General features: G+C 36.6%; 1 protein-coding gene across 8 annotated transcripts in view; it reads right to left on the reverse strand.

Moving 5' to 3' along the window:
* The window catches only part of SMARCA2 (SWI/SNF related, matrix associated, actin dependent regulator of chromatin, subfamily a, member 2), a 188,388-nt gene that overhangs the window by 72,623 nt on the left and 95,814 nt on the right, over positions 1–19,951 (reverse strand). For 6 of the 8 annotated variants that reach the window (XM_039729732.1, XM_039729726.1, XM_039729728.1 and 3 more), the window contains 4 exons: positions 10,572–10,677; positions 9,277–9,378; positions 5,275–5,407; positions 3,987–4,129 (listed from right to left, as the gene is read on the reverse strand). In XM_039729732.1, coding sequence (XP_039585666.1) covers positions 3,987–4,129; positions 5,275–5,407; positions 9,277–9,378; positions 10,572–10,677 — 484 coding nt within the window. Of the gene's footprint in view, positions 1–2,445; positions 4,130–5,274; positions 5,408–9,276; positions 9,379–10,571; positions 10,678–19,951 lie in introns of those variants that run through there. The other 2 variants (XM_039729729.1, XM_039729730.1) reach the window with 2 other exon arrangements.

Consider the following 19,951-nt stretch of genomic DNA (forward strand, 5'->3'; position numbering starts at 1 on the left):
TTTTGAAACTACAGCAGGAAATTAGCTAGATTTCCTCAGTATGGACTGTAGCATTGTGCTTTTTTGGGTATAGTCCAAAAGGTATTTCAAGTGTTTTGCTTGTCACTTTGCATTAGGGAGGGAATTCTGTAAAACAGAAAATAGTTCCACCTTAAACACAGACTTGTATGTGACTTAAGTAAAGATTTTCTCCATTTTTGGTAAACAATCAGGAAAGTTACGTGTGACAACAATTTTCCCAGTAGCTTTTTTTTTTTTTTAAATATAGTAATGTACTAAGATTGCCAGGAAAACAACTCATCTTGAAAAATACAGTAAATTCATACAGAGAAACAGCAAGATAGCAATTAAAATTCTACTCTGGTAGAAATGAATCAAAATCCTAAGCAAAATAACAGGACCAACTGCAGTGAAGGCATAAACATGGCTTACATCCTAAATCTACTTTATTTTAATGTTAAAAATATTTGCAGCTCTTCTGGGGGTATTCTGAAACTCAGAGAGGAAATTCAAAATATTTTGAAATTACTTAAAGCTGATAAAAGAAACTGCAGTAAGAATTCAATTGTATTTCTTCATGCAATCTGGTATCATCATATGACTTACAGTTACTGACCAAAACCCAAAGCTACTTTCAATTTCAACAGAAATGTTTTATCTTCTTAGATAATTTTTATTATCCAGATAAACGCTCATCTGCAAATAATGAGTTCTTGAAACATTAATGAAATTGGGTCACTGCAAAGTCATCAGTGACTCTGGGGATGGGTAATGTGATACTGTGCCTTTTATATCCAAGTTGGCAGTTTAAATCCATTTTAGGCCAGCAGTGACTGGAGCCTACTGCTGCATGCTTTTTGTCATGTGTAATAGGTTAGTAGATTTGGTTCGTTTTGCAGTGAAAAAAGAACATTTCTCTATGGTCTCATGAAACTGTCACTGAAATCTAAAGTATCCTGCATCATAGAATCACAGGACTACAGGCAGGCACCTCTGGAGCTCATCTGGTCCAATCCCTCTGCTCAAGTAGGGCCACGTGGAGGAAAGGTGACTTTTAAGTATCTCCAAGGGTGACAAAAGCTCTATGGGGAATTTGTTCCAACGCACAGCCACCTTCATCGTAAAAGTTTTATGATATTCATAGGCACTGCCTGTGATTTCAATGTGTGTCCATTGCCTCTTGGACCTTGTCCTGAAAAGATCCTGGCTTTGCCTTCTAGGCACCTTCCCTTTCCCAATACTAATTAACATCAACAAGATGCCTTTGAGCCCACTCTTCTCTAGGCTGAACACTGCCAACTTTCTCAGACTCCCCGTGTATGTCATATGCCCCAGTCCTTTAACTATGTTAGTGGACCTTTCCTGGACTCAAGTCTCCAGTCTTCTCTTCAGCTGCAGTCCACTACTGGACAAAGCACTCCAGATACATCTCAGCAGTGCTGAGGTGAGGGCAAGGATCTCCTCTCTGGACCTGCTGGCAACACTCCTCTTAATACAGTTCAGGATACCTTTTTGCAAAAATAACGCATTGTTGGCTCATGTTCATTGTTGGCTCATACTTTGTTGGCTCACTTGGTGTCCAGCAAGACTTTGTTCCTTGCAATGCTACTTCAGACACTGGTAGCATCAATGTGAGCCTCTGAGATCAATGATACCTCTCTGTGAAATAGTGGGTCTTCCATTCACGCTAGGAATAAGATGTTTGAAATTGCTAAAGCTAAGCAAAGCCGACTTCTCTCAGGGCAGGGCTAATACAAGCAAATAGGCTTGTCCAACTTACTGATCACTTTTCAAATAAGCTACAAAAATCTGAAACAGTTAACATGCTGCAAGGCAGCATGAAGAGATTTATTGGAGACACAGTCTCAGAAATTCATATAACAAAGAAATGTTCTGTTTACAAAGAGCCTTCTAGGCTTGTACATTTTTTACACTAGATATGTTCAAATCTAAGTTTTGATTTTGCAGAGTAGCAATGTTAACTGCAAATATATAGTTCAGATGTTTAGATTACTGCGTCATATTGCATCACCACTGTGATACCTCAAGACTTATGGGTGGGCTGACTGCCTGCATAACTAATTGTATTCATGCCCACTAAGGCATATGGACATACATTTCCTGAAAGAAAAATAAATAAGTTTATTTTATTGCTTTATCACTTCAATTGTAAATAAGTAATGAATTACGCTTTTCTTTCAAGGTACCAGTCTTCTACTGCAATTTTATTATTCTTTAACGTGTATTGAATATCTTCTCTCCATCTCAGAAGATATTTCTAAGATATTTGAATTTTACATTGAGGAAGGACCAAAGTAGACCTCTCTACAGGAGATACTCCTGCTCTCTCGTTGCTACTATAAAAATATTTTTGTGGAACTTGTAACACAAGGCCGCATCTATTGAACTAAATTATCTCTTTATTAGGAAAACACCAACACCACATTCTTCAAAATTACTGGAATTTTATTTGCCTCAGGCTTATGACTTGCAACCAAAGACATTGTGCAAAGAAAGCAAAGATTAAGTACACTTTAGGGAAAAGGTGATAATCCACATTGGTAACATAGAAGATCAGTCTGATGAAAGAAGCCATACGTTACACTATATAGATTGCAATATTCAATAGCATTTTTAAACCAACTTTTTTAATAGAGAAAAAAAAAGTTAAGCAAAGTTTACAGTAGACATAAATTTGATACAATTCAAAAAGGCTTTTCTGAAGATCATCAAGCGTAAAGTTGAAAAATGTATATGGGGTAAGGTATATGAAAGCTAACTACTGAACATTTATAAGCTATTAAACAAAGTCGCATATATGTACCACAGTGTAAAAAATACGTCCAATAGAGGACAAATAAAAATTTGAAAACGGCCTGATGAAAAATAAAAAAAGCAGTGGCTTTTAATGACTTCTCCTGGTTATCAATGCTACAAAAAACTTTTTTTTTGCTGCCTTTCTGATGCCACTGAAAAAAACCTTATCAAATGATAAAACCAGGCACAATCAAACCATTACCAAGTCAAAACCAGCCCATAGAAATACACTATCAACCCACATTTTCCCTCAAAAGGTTTCTTTGTTGTTTTTTGAGGCCCATTTGGTCACAATATGTTACATTTTTTTGCCTTTTTTACACCATGATATCATATGTTTGTCTGGCACTATCCTAAAGCTAATTTATAGAGAATGAGAATACAGAAACAACCCGATGTCTATTTGACAAAAAGAATTCACTGGGTGTAAAATAGGAGAAAAGAGAAGAGAAGGGGAAGGGGTCAGTTCTGCCAAGAAAATAAACCCTATGGATCACTCATCATCACTTCCGCTTGCTTCCGACTGGTCCTAGAGGTAAGAGACACAAGACAAGTCAGAAATTCTTTCCAGCTATTCTGTGGAATTTGTTAAAGAAGGAAAAATAAAAGGAAGTATGAGGAAGAAATATGACAATTAAACCGACAAATCAAGATAGCCTGAAGAAAGGTACTGTGTTATCTAGTATTTCTCTTTAATGAAATTTCATCTGATTGCTGTAGACTTCTTCAGAGAGGAAAGACAGAGAGTCAGGAAACACCAGCTCTTTCTTTCTATCCAGACATTTAAAAACAACTGGGAAGACATCTATTTTCATTTGTTGCAATAATAGGAGCACCCACTAAAAAAAAGGTAAAAAATAATCAAGCTGCATGTTTTTCATCTGTGGACAAAAGTGAACAGACCATGAGACTTAAAGGTTCAATGAATGTAGGAACAGCTCGAAGAAATAAGATCCAAACTTCTTAGACTTCTTGTCTTCCAGCAGTGGGACCAGATCTCATAAGTGCACTCAGGTACAGTTAACACCCCCACCCAATTCTCTCAGGATGATCACTACAATTTAAATATGTGCTTAAGCATGAATAGTTGAGAATTCTGACAGCAAGCAGGACAGGGCAGAGACGCAATCACTGCAACCACTTCCACAGTCTCACTGAACAAAACTTACATTTTCATCTTGATCCTCATCACTATCATCATCACTCACGACAGGCTTGGCTTTTGCTCTGCTTTGCCTCTTCTTGCCTTTTCCTTTCTCCCGACTTTTTTCATCCTTCTTATTTAACTTGATTTTGACTTTCACTGATTTTGCTGCAAAAGGTTCAACAGCGTACATTAATGTAGCATTCAGTTATCAACTTTAAATGCTGTTTCTTGTTCACATAAATTCTCCTCTGGTAGCAGCCTGAAAAAGCATTCCCCTCTGACTTTACATGGACTGTGGAACAACAAAGCAATAGGTATTTGCTTTTATTTATCTTGTTTTTAATAGTTATAACAATAATATATTAAACTATAAAGACTAACTTTTAGCTGACTATATCAATAGCTGGCTATATCAATTTTATTTTGATTCTCAGAATGTATGGTGTGTACAGGTAGTATATGGTCCTTTGAAAAGATATACATTTAAAGTATTTTTTTCCTTACCACAGAAATATTTAGCCTTTGCATAAATAGACATTTTTGTATTTTAAAGTACAGAAATTCTGTGTGGAGGTTACTGGTGAATTTTGAGTTGACACATTTCTAAAGCACATGTTATTCTGATTCCAGAATATCCATTCATTTCAAATGAGCTACTGAAGTTGCATGCTTAGCACACATGTGACACACTTGAAAGGGTAACTCAGGGCCAAGTACTACAGCTTCTGTAACCAGAGAAAAAGGGTAGCTGGAATTTGGATAGATGTACTGGATGGCACAAAGTCCAATGAAGGAATCCATCCTTTTCCACTTAATCATGTTTCCAAACCTGCAGGGACTTAATGAGCATTGTGAAACAATCAGAGTTTCACTTAGTCCTTGTCACACTGAAGAGTGTTTTCAACATTATCTGGTTCTTAACCATGTGATGAACTCGGTATGTCACATCATGCCTGAAGGTTGACCACTTCCTGTGTAACCTACCATGGTGTAAAGACTGTCTCTAGCCTTTCCAGGCACTTCCATTTACAAGCAGCATGAACAGGCCCTGAAGGGCTTATAAACAATTACCCACAAAGCCCACGAATCACATCTACAAATTGTTTCTGGCTTAGGAGTAGTTTAAATAGAAGTAAGCCAGAACACCCAGTTGAAAGACCAAAACAATGTTACACCTAAGCAACCTCAGTAAGAAACTACTTCCACCAATAGAAAATAGAACCCTATAATCAGTCTCCATGTAGAAGCAGCAAAATCTGCTCTTCCATCCCCTGATATATTTCCTTGTCAGTATCTAGCTGGGGACTCACATTCTGATTCCGATTCTTCTTCCTCATCTTCTTCTTCATCATCATTGCTTTCATCCTCGCTTTCTTCTTCTTTGGCTATCTTCTGTCGTGCACTTTTGAACACAGATTGAAGAACAATGGAATCCTCATAGATCTACAGTACAGGTACAAACCTCTGTCAGAACTATGAAGTCAAGCAGAATCAGAAATTCACAGCATAGACCTATATTTCCAGAGTACATGGCCTTTTTAAATACCAAGAAATGCCAACATTCACTCTTCATGCTCTAGATGAAGAAATTTATCAGTAGTGAGCTGCAAAGAAACAATTCTTACAAGGCATTACATCTAAAACGTCTAGTTATTGTTTTTCTTATTATTTCTAGTGCCATAGGAACGATTGTGCATTTTCATCAGCATAACACCCTTGAAAACCTGCCAAAGGAACAGACTTCAGCAGTAAGCATCATAATTAAAACACGAATTATCATCTGGCAATACAATTAATAATGACAAATGGCTAACCATCATTTAATTATCTTTATTTTTTTTTCTGAAATCCAAAGCGGCAACAAGGAAAATAATTTATCCCAAGCAGCTCATCCCTTCTTTCCTCTCAGATCTAGAAAGACTGAAAAAAAAAAGGGCTTCCTCTAAACTGAACATTCTGTAGTATCCAAAGAATCTTGGTACATCAGATTTTCTCTTTAAACTCCAGCATGAGGGGACTCTCAAGAATGACTACTTTGGCCTTGTAACACATTTCTTACATTAACAAAGTAAATATCTTGCTGTGTTGCTGAGTATAAGATTCTTTGTCATCACCTGAACAAATGACCTTGTGTGGTTTGTTTTGTAAAATGTCAAGAAGACAAGCACTGCACAATTCAGCTCTTAAAAATTAAGAATCATTACTAGAAGAGCACAGAGTCACAGACTGCATTTGCTTTTATCATCATCATCATCACCATAATCATCCTCTATCTTGGCTATCTGTCATTCTACTCCTCTGGCTGAATGACACACCTTCTTGTATAAAGGAACACCAGGTATTTGTGACAAAAATAATGGAAGGATTTTTGGCTGCCATTATGCAGTCTGTGTCCTATACATGACAGAAGTGCTCTAATACTTTGTGGGTTCAACAAGCTGAATTAGAAAAAGCTTGTTCAGAATACTTAACATAAAATACCCAATTCCTACTTTTTTCACTTGACCACCAAGTGCTTTTTTTGAAAAACTGCCTTTCACTGTGGATTGCTCCCCATTTTCTGAGTTCCTCTGTGCTTTTTGTTTTGACATGTTTGACTGCTCTTAATCATGGTAACATTTTTATGTATCCATTATCAATTAAAAATAAGCCTTAATGTTTTGAGAAGGCTGCTCTCCTATCTTACAACATTAGTGAGCTGTGAGACACCAGAACTTCCTTCCTTTAAGTCAAATAATGACTTTCTCTTATACCTACTTCTTTTTCAAGTCAGCTATTGATGGAACCTACCAAGTTTCTCTTGAGAACTATTTATTTTTCATATACATAAGCCTAGCTTATTAATTGTTCTTAGGAATTGCTCTTTCAACTAACCTTCTGCTCTTTCTCACAAAACCACTTTTCTAAAACAAAAAGAATTAAAGTCCTGTACAACATTTTATTTTTTTAATGCTGGCCACTACATATTTAGGTCATCAATGTGACCCAGACTTTCAAACAGTTTCCCAATGAAATATAGGAGCTTCAAAAATTATTTTAACCTTCTTTATGTGGAATTACTTGTAATAGTCTTCTCTATTTTGATACACAAAAAACTCTGTGAGGCTGCTTCACGAAAAGCTGTGCAAATAGAAATTTTATTATTTTGACAGAAACCCAATTCCAATAGGTTTCAAAAAAATCAAGCAACAATGACAGTAGAACTTGCTTCAAAAAGGGAGAAGCATCAACAAAAGAACTCCACAACAAATTACAAGATTCATGAGAAATCTTCTGTTGGAAGAGACACACAAGCATCTTTAACCCTGTACGCATCTGTGTGTCATTTGATTACTACAACATTAAAAGCTTTTCAAAACACTGAGGTTTCATTGAGGACAAAAGCCTTAACACATAAAGTCATTCTATCTATGAAAACTCTGAATAAGCTTCCATCTCAGATGGAACTGCTTTATGCCAAGGAAAGGCAACAGGCACCACACTAAGAGAACACCTGAAGTTCACTGAGTACTTAAACAACCACCTGAATTAGCCATTTTGTTTTGAGTGCACACACAAATAAACTAATTTACTGAACTTTGACATTGTTATGTCAGAGCAAAGGTAGACTAGAACTGTATCAAAGAACACAAGGTATCATGGAAGTCTGGAAAACTGGAGGACTACTGCAGAAGTGTCCGGCAACTAAGGGGAAATCAAAATGAATGCTGTGAGAACTTCACAGAAAAAAAAAAAAAAAAAAAAAAAAAACAAAAACCCTTAGATATACATTATTTGGCTTTCATGAAATAAACAGTTAATATTAGACCTGGTAATTAATGTTGGTTCATTGGAAAAGAAAATAATACTTCAACACTGATACATGTTATTTCCAAACAGAGTAGCAATATATACTAACACTTCTATCTACTCAGGATTACTCCTCTCAATTCTACCATCTGTACCTAACAAGACAGTTTTCCATAAGCAGGTTGAGTCATTCTGATGTGAATAATTTCATTATTTTCTCCATTTCACTACTGGGGTTTTTCTACCTCTTTTTAACCCCTCTACCAACCTTTACAATTTTCTGAAGTCTCATTTATACTTTTTGTTATTAACATTCCTTCACTTTTCCCCCCCCTCTTGTTATAATTAGATAATAGCCACTTTACTGCTATATGAATAAATAGTAAACTGAAAATATACATCTGAACATGTAGAAAAATTTTGTCCCAAGAAATCTACCATAATTAATGTACTTTAAAAAATATTTTCAGTTGATTTATTTGTAGTTGTTTCCATGTAACTGAAGATAGTAAAAAAAATCCCATGTACATATTACAGAAGTAATTTTTTCTGCCTCTTGATATAAAAAAATCACTAAAGGATCAAACTGAGTCCAACTATTCTTCATAACAAATTCCATACTCATTTTTAATTACCAAAATCTAACATAAATTCCACAATTTAGTTAAATGTTATTATTAATGTTTAGAAATTTTAAGAAAACATTTGTTATTGGCAGCATCATCCTTCAGCTTACTTTTATTTAGTCTTCAAATGACATCTTTTTTTTATCTCTTGCATGTTAGCGAAGCTGTCTTCAGGGTCTGTGCTTCAACTGAATATTATGTTTGCATCACACTTTTTGGATCTCATCTATAAAAATAATCATCCAAGACTGTGTTGCACTGTACTGTAAGACAACTTTCTTATCTGTCTTATCTTTCGTATATGCCATCCAGATTTCATAGTCTCTCCTTTTGTATCAGCACCCTGGTCCAAATTTTGAGCCCATTCATATGTGCGAAACATCTGTTTGGGAAGAGTTTGCCTTCTAAACCTGAGACTCATCTTTCAATAATAAAGAAATTTTAAAAACAGAGACTTCAGAGGCTACATACATCTTTACTGATGGACAATCCTGAATTTTTATCTTCCATTAGCAGAACTGTAGAGCCTTCTATGATTTATTTCCTCAACATCCTCTCCTAGAGCTGTACTGTTACATCTGCTACTTCTGTGATCCACTGTGGAAAACCTAAACTCCACATACTCCCTTTTACCACAGATTTAAACAGTCTTACTGCAGCTTTAAAGTACACACAGATAAAAAAAACCAAAAAACAACTGATCTCACAATTACCACTAAAAAATAAAATTTCTGAAAATTCACACTGCAGCAGTGTCCAGTGCATTCTGGATTCTAAAAATGTTGACATTTTTCTCTACTCAAAGTAAGAATTGAAACAGAGAGTTTATATACAAAAATAGTAATCAACAAGCACAGGGGAAACCTGTGTGTTTAATAGAAATTAACTCATTCAGACCTGAGATCCCTCCAAGTTGAATGTCTGTGCATTGTGACATAGCAGCATGACATCTTTTTCCAAATCCCCAAGACTCCGATATTTATGGTTGCGAATTCTTTCCTGTTGCATTTGTTGAGGAAATGAAGACAAGTATTGATGGGCAGTGGTGCAGAAAGAAGAACAGCAGAGAGGAAACTGAATTAATATTTGATTTAACAGACTAAAAGCTTTCTCTTGAAAAATTTTACCTAAGCATCAAGGTAAGTATCTGTTTAAAACATAGAATGTTATCAACCATGTTGTTAGCGTATTATTCAAAAAATGTATCAAGGTAAAAGAACAAAAATTAAGCAATTTCTTTGTGAACTGTAAGGGTTAAAAGCAAGAGAAATGGAGCTCTTTTCTAGCAAAGTAACCCAGTAACTGTAACACACGTGAAAGATACAGAATTATGACATCACCCAAGCTGCAACATGCCACCTAGACCCCATCTACCAAACTCTGGATCTGACCTGGCTCTTCCAAGGTATAAGGCTATGGTCTAGAAGGGGAAACCCTAGAGGAGCCAGCTGAGATAATTTGATCTGTTCAGCCTGGAGAGGAGGAGACTTAGGGGAGACCTCATTGCAGCCTACAACTTCCTTATGAGGGGAAGTGCAGAGGCAGGCACTGATCGCCTCTCTGTGTTGACCAATGATAAGACCTGAGGGAATGGCCTGAAGTTGTGCCAGGGAAGGTTTAGGTTGGATATTAGGAAAAGGTTCTTCACCCAGAGTGTGGCTGGGCACTGGCAGATGCTCTCCAGGGAAGTGGTCACAGCACCGAGCCTCACTGAGTTCCAAAAGCATTTGGACAATGCTCTCACACATGGTGTAATTCCTGGGGTGTCCTGTGCAGGGCCAGGAGCTGGATGCGATGGTATGTGCCCATCCCATCTAACTCAGGATATTTATGGTTCTATGATTTTAAATGTAGGGATAGGTATATTCCCCTAGAACTATGAAATCTTTGTCAACAGTGTGTTTTTACCAAATCAGTTGACAGATTCACAATTAGGTCTTTGCAAAAAAGGCAGATATCATCCATGTCACACTACTGTAGTTTGATTTGACCTTGAAATTACAGTGACACACTACAATATACACCAAACAAAATTACTAAAAAATTGTGTGACAACATTTAAAATCTAATCCACCAATACAGGTGGCATGAAATACTAATACTGTTATTTTAAAAACAACTTCATGCTCACACTTCTGCAAAACAAAAAGAAATGGAGGAACCTGCACTTCCAAAATTCCTCCATTCTTTACCTTTATCTTTTTGAAGTCTACTGGTTTCCTAATCAATTCATAATACTCCGGCAGTTCTTTCCTAGACGGGAGCTGAATGAAGACTTCACTTAGCTGCCGTCCTGAACTGTTGAGAAAAACAAAGCCATATAGAAAGGAATTATTACATCTTTCTCACAAACACACACACATACACACTATCTAATAATAAGAAAAAAAATTAAAATAATGGAATAAAATAATGGTTTTTCTTTCAAAGAATTAGAAACTGAACCGATTTTTAAATTTGGTACAGATCATTAACTTACAATTTGAAATCTGAAACTGCTGTCCTAACATATAATTAATATGTCGTTGACATCTAACATCACTAGAAGAATATGTAGGAGAGGCTTTATGAAAGAAGCATCAGGATTTGCATCTGAATTCCACAGTCTTTTGCTGAGTAGACCCTTATTGTTTCCTTGTTCAGTAATTTTTAGCAACTCTCCCTTCTGTCACTCTAAAAAGTTTGTCTTCTTCTTGATCACTGTATAGTTAGTCTTGTAATTCCTCATTATAGCAAACCATACTGATTTCCATTATACTATATGCTGGTTGCTATTACACAAATTCAATGTTAAAACCAAAAAAATTAGTAACTTCTATTAATGACTGTTGGGTTTCTGGGAAGATCATTCCAACTATATTGAAAATCACTACTGCCATTTGTACTTCTTCATTCATTTGAAATAAAGTGACAGATTTCCTATAAAACTTTTATACTATTGCAACATTGCCTAAAACTTAGAGGCGTCCATACTTCCCATTGTTCATCCTCTTTTAATAGCTATTATAACACTTCGTATTGAGGATCTTTTTTCAATCTTCTTATTTGTAATTTTCCAAATAATACATGGCTGCAGGTCACCTTGAGAGAAAATGTACTGGTGACACCTATGGGTTTAGTTGGTTTTGTGTTGTTTTTGGTTGGGTTTTTTTCCCACATGTAATTTTCATAGAGTACCGGAAAAAAGTGGTCCTGTGAAGAACTGCAAATAGCATTCACAAGCATTTCCCAGTTCACATTCACATGCTTCCTTCTCTCCCAGCTACTCCAGAAAGGCCCTGTTTTCTCAGCTGAATTTTCAGATACCATCTCACGATCATCACACTCCTCAGGAGTTGGGCAAGAAGGCTAACAAGTACTGGCATCCCCCTGGGCTTCCTCTTGCAACCACCCTTCAGAGTGGTGGGGGATCTTATCAGACAATAAACTAAAACTGAACTGAAGATTAACTGAAGCAATTCTGCAATGGAAAATAAAAATGATAAAAAGCATAAAGCTGGCAATACCTCTCCCCTTTATGGAAGTAATGAATGCTTACTACACAGTATGCATTTCTTAATGCCTAAGGTAACATCAGAATTTGAGAAGGTACTATTTTTCTTATGGACCTGATAGATTAACAAACAAGAAGGAATAAAGATTTTCCTCATTTCCTAACTATCTGGTGCTCACCTAATCCACGATTTTTTATTGTTCTCAGTTTGGTCCTGAGACAATGCTGCTCCTTCCATCACAGAGGACAATAATGTAAGTACTATAATTGCAGACTGCTAACCAGCACTGTTCTATCGGAATTTTGACACCAACAGGCAGCTAGACTATTTTTTCACTCAACACAGACCTAGAAACCAAAAGCCTCTGTCTCATCCTGTACAGTTGTGTCAGACACGCAGCAGCAGCAGCAGCCCTTGCCTGTTCAGCAGTAGCTGGCAAGCTGCCTCCTGGGTCTCAGCAAGATTCTGGCACACACCTGAGTGTGCTCCTGGGTGTGGCTGCTGCAGGGAGAGAAGGCAGCGGGCGTATGGTGCATCCCTGTCCCAAGAGAGGACAGCGAACTCTGTGCACTCCTGTACAACTTACAGCTGTTGGGATAGATACCTACAGAAACCACTGGCAGCTCAGCAGCAGGTACTAGCAACTTCACCTAACAGATCTAATTTATTTGGGAAGAGCCCTGTTACTGAAACAGACCAAAGCATACAATGGCCAGGTAACTGTCACAGCCAAGTCTTACTTATTTCTCTCCTGCCAGCAAATAACAGTGAAATTCTGGCCACTGCACCTGCGATCTTCTTTGGTATGGACTTACATGTTCATTACTTTTATACTTCCCCTGTCCAAGTGTTTATAGAATGAATTCAAAGGCACCAGCCTTGTTCTTGACCTGTGTGTCTGTGTCATACTACACAAAAGAACCTGTCTTCACCAGAGACTACCCTCTCACAGTGAAACTGGAAGCAATACAAGGAAAAGCAATGCATTATATATACATTCTACACAACTGACTAAATTAACATGTGTTAATTTGAAAATTGAGGACTGCCCTTTTTTCTTTTTGTTGTTGTTGTTCATAGAGGAAAGTGTTGAGCTGTAACAGCTGTAACTGAGATCAGTCAAATTTCTTCTGGACATATATAACACTATGAAAACCAGCAACTGGAACTCTGGTGCCCAAACGGTATCTTAAAATTTAAATTTCTATTCCCCGTTTATAAAATGAGTAAAAAATACTGTGACAGAAGTACTATATCTGCAAAACATTCAGACTCCTTAGGAGGATTATACAGAAGCCTAGGGAGAATTCAGTTATTCGTAATTGATCAGTGCCCACCTCATACAAGCAAGGCACTGATGGTGAGGAAAGCAAACAAAACAAAACAAAGCAGTATCCTCTTGCATCATTACACAGGACACTGTATCTTATCTGCCTGCACCTTGGTACAGTAAGAGTGTGGATTAGCTATACAGAAGGACTATCACTGCTGTGTTTTATTTCAGCAGCCTTAACAGAAATACATATTTGAGTGAAATTACTGAATCAGTGATGCTGGGTTTCTTCAACTGTGCTTCAGAGTCTAATACTGAACACAATTACTTCAGTAAAAACGAAACAGCCACTAATAAACTAATTCTGATCAAATTTTAGAACATGTGGAGCCTATCTGTCCTACTGAAATAGTTTCTGATGATTATAGCTTTTAATCTCATGGATGTATTATTTTCTCTTTTTACATCCACATTCTCTTACACACCCACCTTTATATGGTATTTTATATTAAAAATACAACTAATAAATTATTAAACAGCTATATTCTATTTTCCAAGTGCAAAACCAGCCAACTATGATTTGTTCACACCTTCTATTAAACTAAGAATTCCATAGAAACCCTCAAGCTTTTGTTGAATATAATTAATTACTGAAAATCACTTATAACCATGAAAGAAAAAGCATTAAGGGCATGACAGAAGACTACATCCTGATTTTTGTCTACTCAGATCAGTAACAGCTTATTCTGTTCTATCATTTTTATAGAACCTACTCTCACAAAGAAGTACTATCTTGCACTCCCATTGTATACGTGCATCCATACCATAAACAAATGGGATATTTTCTAACAATCTCAAATTGCTGTGTTGTGGATACAGTAGGCAAAAATTAGTAATTATTAATGCAACTCTGATTTTAATCCTTTTGCTCACTTATGTAATTAGAATATAATAACCACAACAACTACCACATAAGAATCATGTGCAACAACAACAAAAAAAAATCACTTATGGTTGCCTAGCAACTGGCAGGCTACGTGCTGAAAGGAAGAAGGACCAGAATAAATTAAAAGATGTGACTGCAAAAGAACTGTGACAGTTCATTGCTACTGCATCAGCTCAACATGCTAGTCCCATGTGTGCTCACATTAAAAACACTCACATACTGCAGGAGTTAGAACAGCATTAAGAAATAATGCTTATTTAGAAAATGTTTTTGCTTAGAAAAATGTTTGTGTGTAATGTTTTCAATTTTCTGTCATTTCTGTCAAATTGCTTATAAGGTACATAGGAGCGTATAATTCCATCCTTTTACTCAGTATCATCTTTGGTGACATGAAATGCAGGAACCCCATTTGTATGAAGCTCCTTTTTCTATTTGTTTTCCTGGCAGTATTTGGCCAGAAACAAGCTGCCACATACCTGTTAGAAGTATACTACTACCAACACTCTTTCTCCTTTGGCATTAAAAGGAGAGATAGCTATAAAGCTGAAACTGCAATATGTTCTCGTAATTCTGGTAGATTTCAAACTTCTAACAGATAATGAAATTCAATTTAGAGTGGGTAGAATGAAGAGTCCTCATGCTTGCCCAAGTCAGAGCACTCACAAAAAGAACCATGGCTTGCAAACTACAACTTCAAATCAAATGCAACTCACAAAGATGCTATTCTAAAGAAAAGTGTGGAGGAGGAGAATTACAAGAGCTGATACAGCGACTTCCAACAGTAACCCAGCTATGCAAGTACATGATTAATTTTCATTAGTGTTTAAGGTCCCTTTCTGGAACTGACTACAGTAGTACATGGTAAACCTGTCTCCATCATTGAAATGGAAGTGGGTAAAAACAGTTAACTCTGTAACCCCTGGGTTTGACACACGGCTATGCACTCCATAACTTGAGCTTGGATATAAGTAAAAATTATTTACTTTGTGTGTTTTAATACCCAAGAGTACCAGCTGGCCTGATTATTTACTAGTTAGATCAGTAATGGCTATGTTACTCTCCATTTTAAAACAGTCAAAAATTGGCAACTGAAGAAAACAGCTAAACAGACTATGAACAGAGACTAAGCCTGCATGTGTATGACGCAGATCAGCAGCTGAGGCTCAAATGAGGCATAAAATTTCCTTATTCTGAAAGAAAAGCTATCAGCAGTAAAACTGTCCCTTCTTTTAAAAGGTTACAGCATTTTAAATGGACATATAAACTACTTTTTGTGTGCCAAACTGATTTGGGGGTACCATGCAATAGGTTGAGAGGGAACGTGCAGATACCGATGCACAGAAAGGTTTCACCTCAACATGAGGAAGAACTGCTTTACTTTGCAGGTGACCATGCACTGAAACAGATGGCCCAGAGACTGTGGAGTTTCTCTCACTGGAGACATTCAAGAAATGTCTGGAGCAACCCAGTGTCATGTGCCCTGGGATGACCCTATCTGAGCAGGGAGGCTGGACCAGATGACTGGCTGTAGTCCCACCCAAATTTATCCATTCTGTGGTTCTTTGATTTAGTGTTGTGAAAACATAACAGACATAATATATGATTCCATGATATTAATTTCTATGAGCATTTCCAATTTTAGAGGGAAAGAAAGACAAAAGAAGGAGAACTGGAAAAACATGTGACAATAATGTTGGACTGATGCACTGCAACTTGCTCTCTTCTAAACAGATGTTTCACACTGCAAGATTAGAACAAGGTACAAGGTTGTAATGGTACTTAAATCTTAGTTTAAGAAACAATAGCAGCAAAATCTCAGATTAATATGTATTGCAAATGGAGTCTGCAAAGATGATGCTTTACTTGGGAAAATCAGGATCAATGTGTAACTGAAAACATGTTTCCAAGTCTCTGAATCTAGGGTCTTGGTATTGTAAATACTTTTTAAATCAAGGAACAAAGGCCAAATTTATCTTGTTATTTCTACCTCACCATTCCATATGGTAAGAATACAGAACTCTTAATTAATAATTTGAATGAATTAATAAATGCTTCCAGTCATATAACCTTGTGACCACCATCTTGTATTTTTACATATTTCTACACTTCCTGTGTTTATGCTTCCCTCCTTTCCCAAGTGAATTTACTGAGAGCAACCATCTTCCCCTCTCAAGACTGGATAAACACACAAAGCTGTTTCCTGTTTTAAAACTCTCACATGCTACTTGTCACTGAAGTAATTATTTACACTTTTCTCAGTGTAAACTAAGCTTTCCTGAATGAAAAAGCATTCAGGTACCACATTTTAAGTTTTAACACTATCACATATAATGACATACACCCAAAATGAGTATTGCCATATCCACATAGGCAACAGCATCACAATAAGGCTCCTGTTTGCTTACATCTGGACAATACTGATGGATGGATGATAGTTGGTTTTGATCAATAATTTCTCTGCCCAGGTAATTCTTCTTCTGTCAGTTCCACCTGAACTGATGCTTGAATCAGAATACATGTTTATTTTTGGTCTCTGAGTACCATATAATGCACTCTGAGATACTGTACTTCATGAGGTTTCTTTTACTCCAGACCTAACTGTGTCCAGTCTGCTGTGATTAACACACCACTACTGAAGTTTTAATTATGGCCATTAGTACATACCATAAATATATTATGATCTATGCCAACACCAATTCTCCCATAACTCCTTTCCAGTTTATCAGTAACTTTTTTAACAGTGCCTTCAGCTAGGTATTTTTACTTATTTTCACTCAGGTTAATAAGCTTACTCATTGTATCTCTTTTCTTTCATACTAGCTTGTAATGGTATCCTAAAAATGCTTTAGCAAAACCACAGAATCGTAGAATGGTTTGGGTCAGAAAAGACCTTTAAAGATAAACTAGTTCAACTTCTCTCTTGTGGGTGAGCAGAGACATCTTTCACTAGATCAGATGCCTAGAAGTCAGAGGACTCTGACCATCTTTTCTGTCCTACTTTTGCTTCATTACAGATCTATACTCCATTTTAAACAAGTATAGATGAAACCTACAATAATTCTGCTTTGCCTATTATGCCAAAGCAGTGTAGAAGAGTAAAAAAGGATTTGAATCTGTAGTACCACTACATGTTTTATGGTTTGATACTGAAAGCTGAGTAATGAGACCCCAGGTGCAGTTTAAAAAGGTAGCAGTAACTTTAATAGCAATTTCTACTTAATGATTTAGAGCATGTACCCCACAGTTCTTCAGTCTGAGGTATCAGCTATCTGTTTCCAGTTTAACAAAGATAAATATGAAGATAAAATAAAGAAATGCCTATCAACATGAAGAAAATCTTGAAGCACATCACTCAATACAATGCAAAAGAGACTGCATAAATTAAGCACTGTCAACTTGTCAAAGACCTCAACAACTCTCACACCACAGGCATTGAAGCAGTCCAAGCTGAACATTCGCATTGTCTTCCATCTTTGTCCTTTTTCTCCTTTTTTATACAAGACACATCCTAGGTACCGTAATTTCAAGAAACTAATGCTGGCTGTCAGGCAAGTCAAATCTCACAGCAGTTTTTTCTCCTTCAGTGTGTCTCTAGCTCTCTAGAAATATCCAAAGAAAATCTGTTTTTACCTGTAAATTGCTCTCTAAGAACTATTAAACTTATTGCCAATGGAACGTTTCATTAAAATAAACATCACATTGGGATTCAAAATGGGAATAAAAGGAAATTGGAGGATTGCTAAATTGTACTGCATAAAAGAGAAAAATCTAAATGAAATGGTTGAAATTGTGCTGAGGACATGGCAGGAAGAGCACTGACCTCAATGACCTCAAATTGACCTCAATGCTGACTTCCACTTTCTTACATGGAGTTCTTTATATGAGGTCTACAAGTACTGGGATAAAGACCTCAGCATTCCCTTTTTTGAGAATCATGTGCTGCAGTTATCCACACTGAAAATTTACCTAAAATATTTCTAATATGTCTGTTTAAACGAGTTTTGATGTTCACATTTAAGTTTGACTGTGCAATTACTATTTACTAGATCAAGCTCATTGTTTGTATTACTAAAATCTATAGCTTTCCTTGACATAGACAATTTTGTTGGATGTTTTTCAAGTAAGGGAGGAAAGGGTGGTACTTATCCTCAGACATTTACAACTAAAGTAAAATTCTAGATAGTTAGGAAAGCACTTGCAGAATCCTTCCCTGCATCAACATTAGACAGTGTCACCACAGAAAAGCAGTCAACTAGAATTTCAGATTTTTGTGAGCACCATGGATTTTACCTTTTATATTTTTTTTAAAGCTTTAATAAAACCAGAAATGTGGTTCTGTATTTAAAAGCAACTCTTCTCAAAAGTAAGGGAAAACTTGAGATAAAGCATGGAGAGACTTAATAACTTAGTAACGTATTCTTTTCACTTTTTTTGTGCTGCCCTTTAAACTGCACAAAACATAATAAAGATTGTAGAATTGGCTTTGACAAAGTAACTCAGCCCTAAGTAAGTCAGTAAGATTTTGGATGGATATCACCTGACCACCTTCTGGGATACAATCAGTTTTCCATAGTTCAGATGAGCCCTCTGGACTTACCGTAAAGAAAAGATGAACATCTTTTAGCACTGATTTAAGCTGAAGACAAAGATGATTTCAAGCATTCAAATACTAAATGCATGAAAACCCATTTTTTTCCCCAGATGAAACTCCTGGCCTACTTTTCTTCCAATTAACCTGTCCCTCAATACTTGCCCCAATTGCCTTCACACTCACAAAAGCCCAGAGCTGAACAAACACTGAACCCCCAACAAAACTGAAGGGTTCCAATGCCTAAAACCCACTTAATTCTACAGCTGGAATTATTAATTGAACTCTAGAGCAAGTTAACCCCAGATATTTTACGATGTTAAAATTCCCTGCTCCCTAAATTTGTAATTCTATTGCTTCGTAGTATTGGGTGGTTTGATGCTCTCTCACAAAAAAATCAGAATGCAGAAACTTGTAACTCCTCCTTATAACTTACAGCACTGAAGAGCTCAGTTTAAGATGTATTTTTAATTCCTTACAGAGTAGAGGTCCATACAGTTTTTCAATTGGAAATAATTCTGTCTTGCATAAATGTGGGCTCCAGGGAGAGGAAACGTATGCCATGTAAATACACAATAGTTCAGCTGTTAACTTTTTTTGACTTAAATCACATAGGAACTTCCTGGGGCACAAACATCAGGTAAGTCTTTAACCTTCCCAGAAGCTATCAGTCAGCTTTCAGCAGCTATCCCCTACTGAAGGCTAGTAGAAGCAACTTTACTTTCTATTTTAAAAGTGAGAAGCAGATATCCTGATCAGAAGTGCTTGGTACTTCAAAAGAAGGTTCAACAAGGCCAAGGATCTAAAATGCAGAGATGCTTCCTTCCAGTCAGGACTGGAATATCTAAACTTAAACACTTCTCCCTTCTCAGCAATTCTGTTAATTGAGAGACACAGCAAGCTAAATACACTGAGATTGTAGTCAGCTTCTTGCATTCATGAATGCTGTTGCAATACAATAAAATACTTTTTGATATACTCTAGAAAGAGCTCACAGATCACAGAATAGCTCATTTTAACAGTTATGCCCAAAAAAACTCACATATCACAGCAGTGTGTGCTTTACCGATTACCACCCAAACTACCCTTGAGCTAGAACAGATGCAGACCTAGAACAGTAGCTGCAAAAAACGGGCAGAGTGAAGTTGCCATTTAAAGTCAGTGACTGAAAGTTGTTTACAGACAAAAAATACATTGCTACACCGAGGTGCAGGTCACCTAATGCAAATGCTTCTTGACTTTCTCTCAATGCATTTTAGTATTAACTTAGA

The sequence above is a fragment of the Passer montanus genome, unplaced genomic scaffold (genome assembly GCF_014805655.1).
Source record: "Passer montanus isolate IOZ18808 unplaced genomic scaffold, ASM1480565v1 scaffold7, whole genome shotgun sequence".
Classification (NCBI taxonomy): Eukaryota; Metazoa; Chordata; class Aves; order Passeriformes; family Passeridae; genus Passer; species Passer montanus.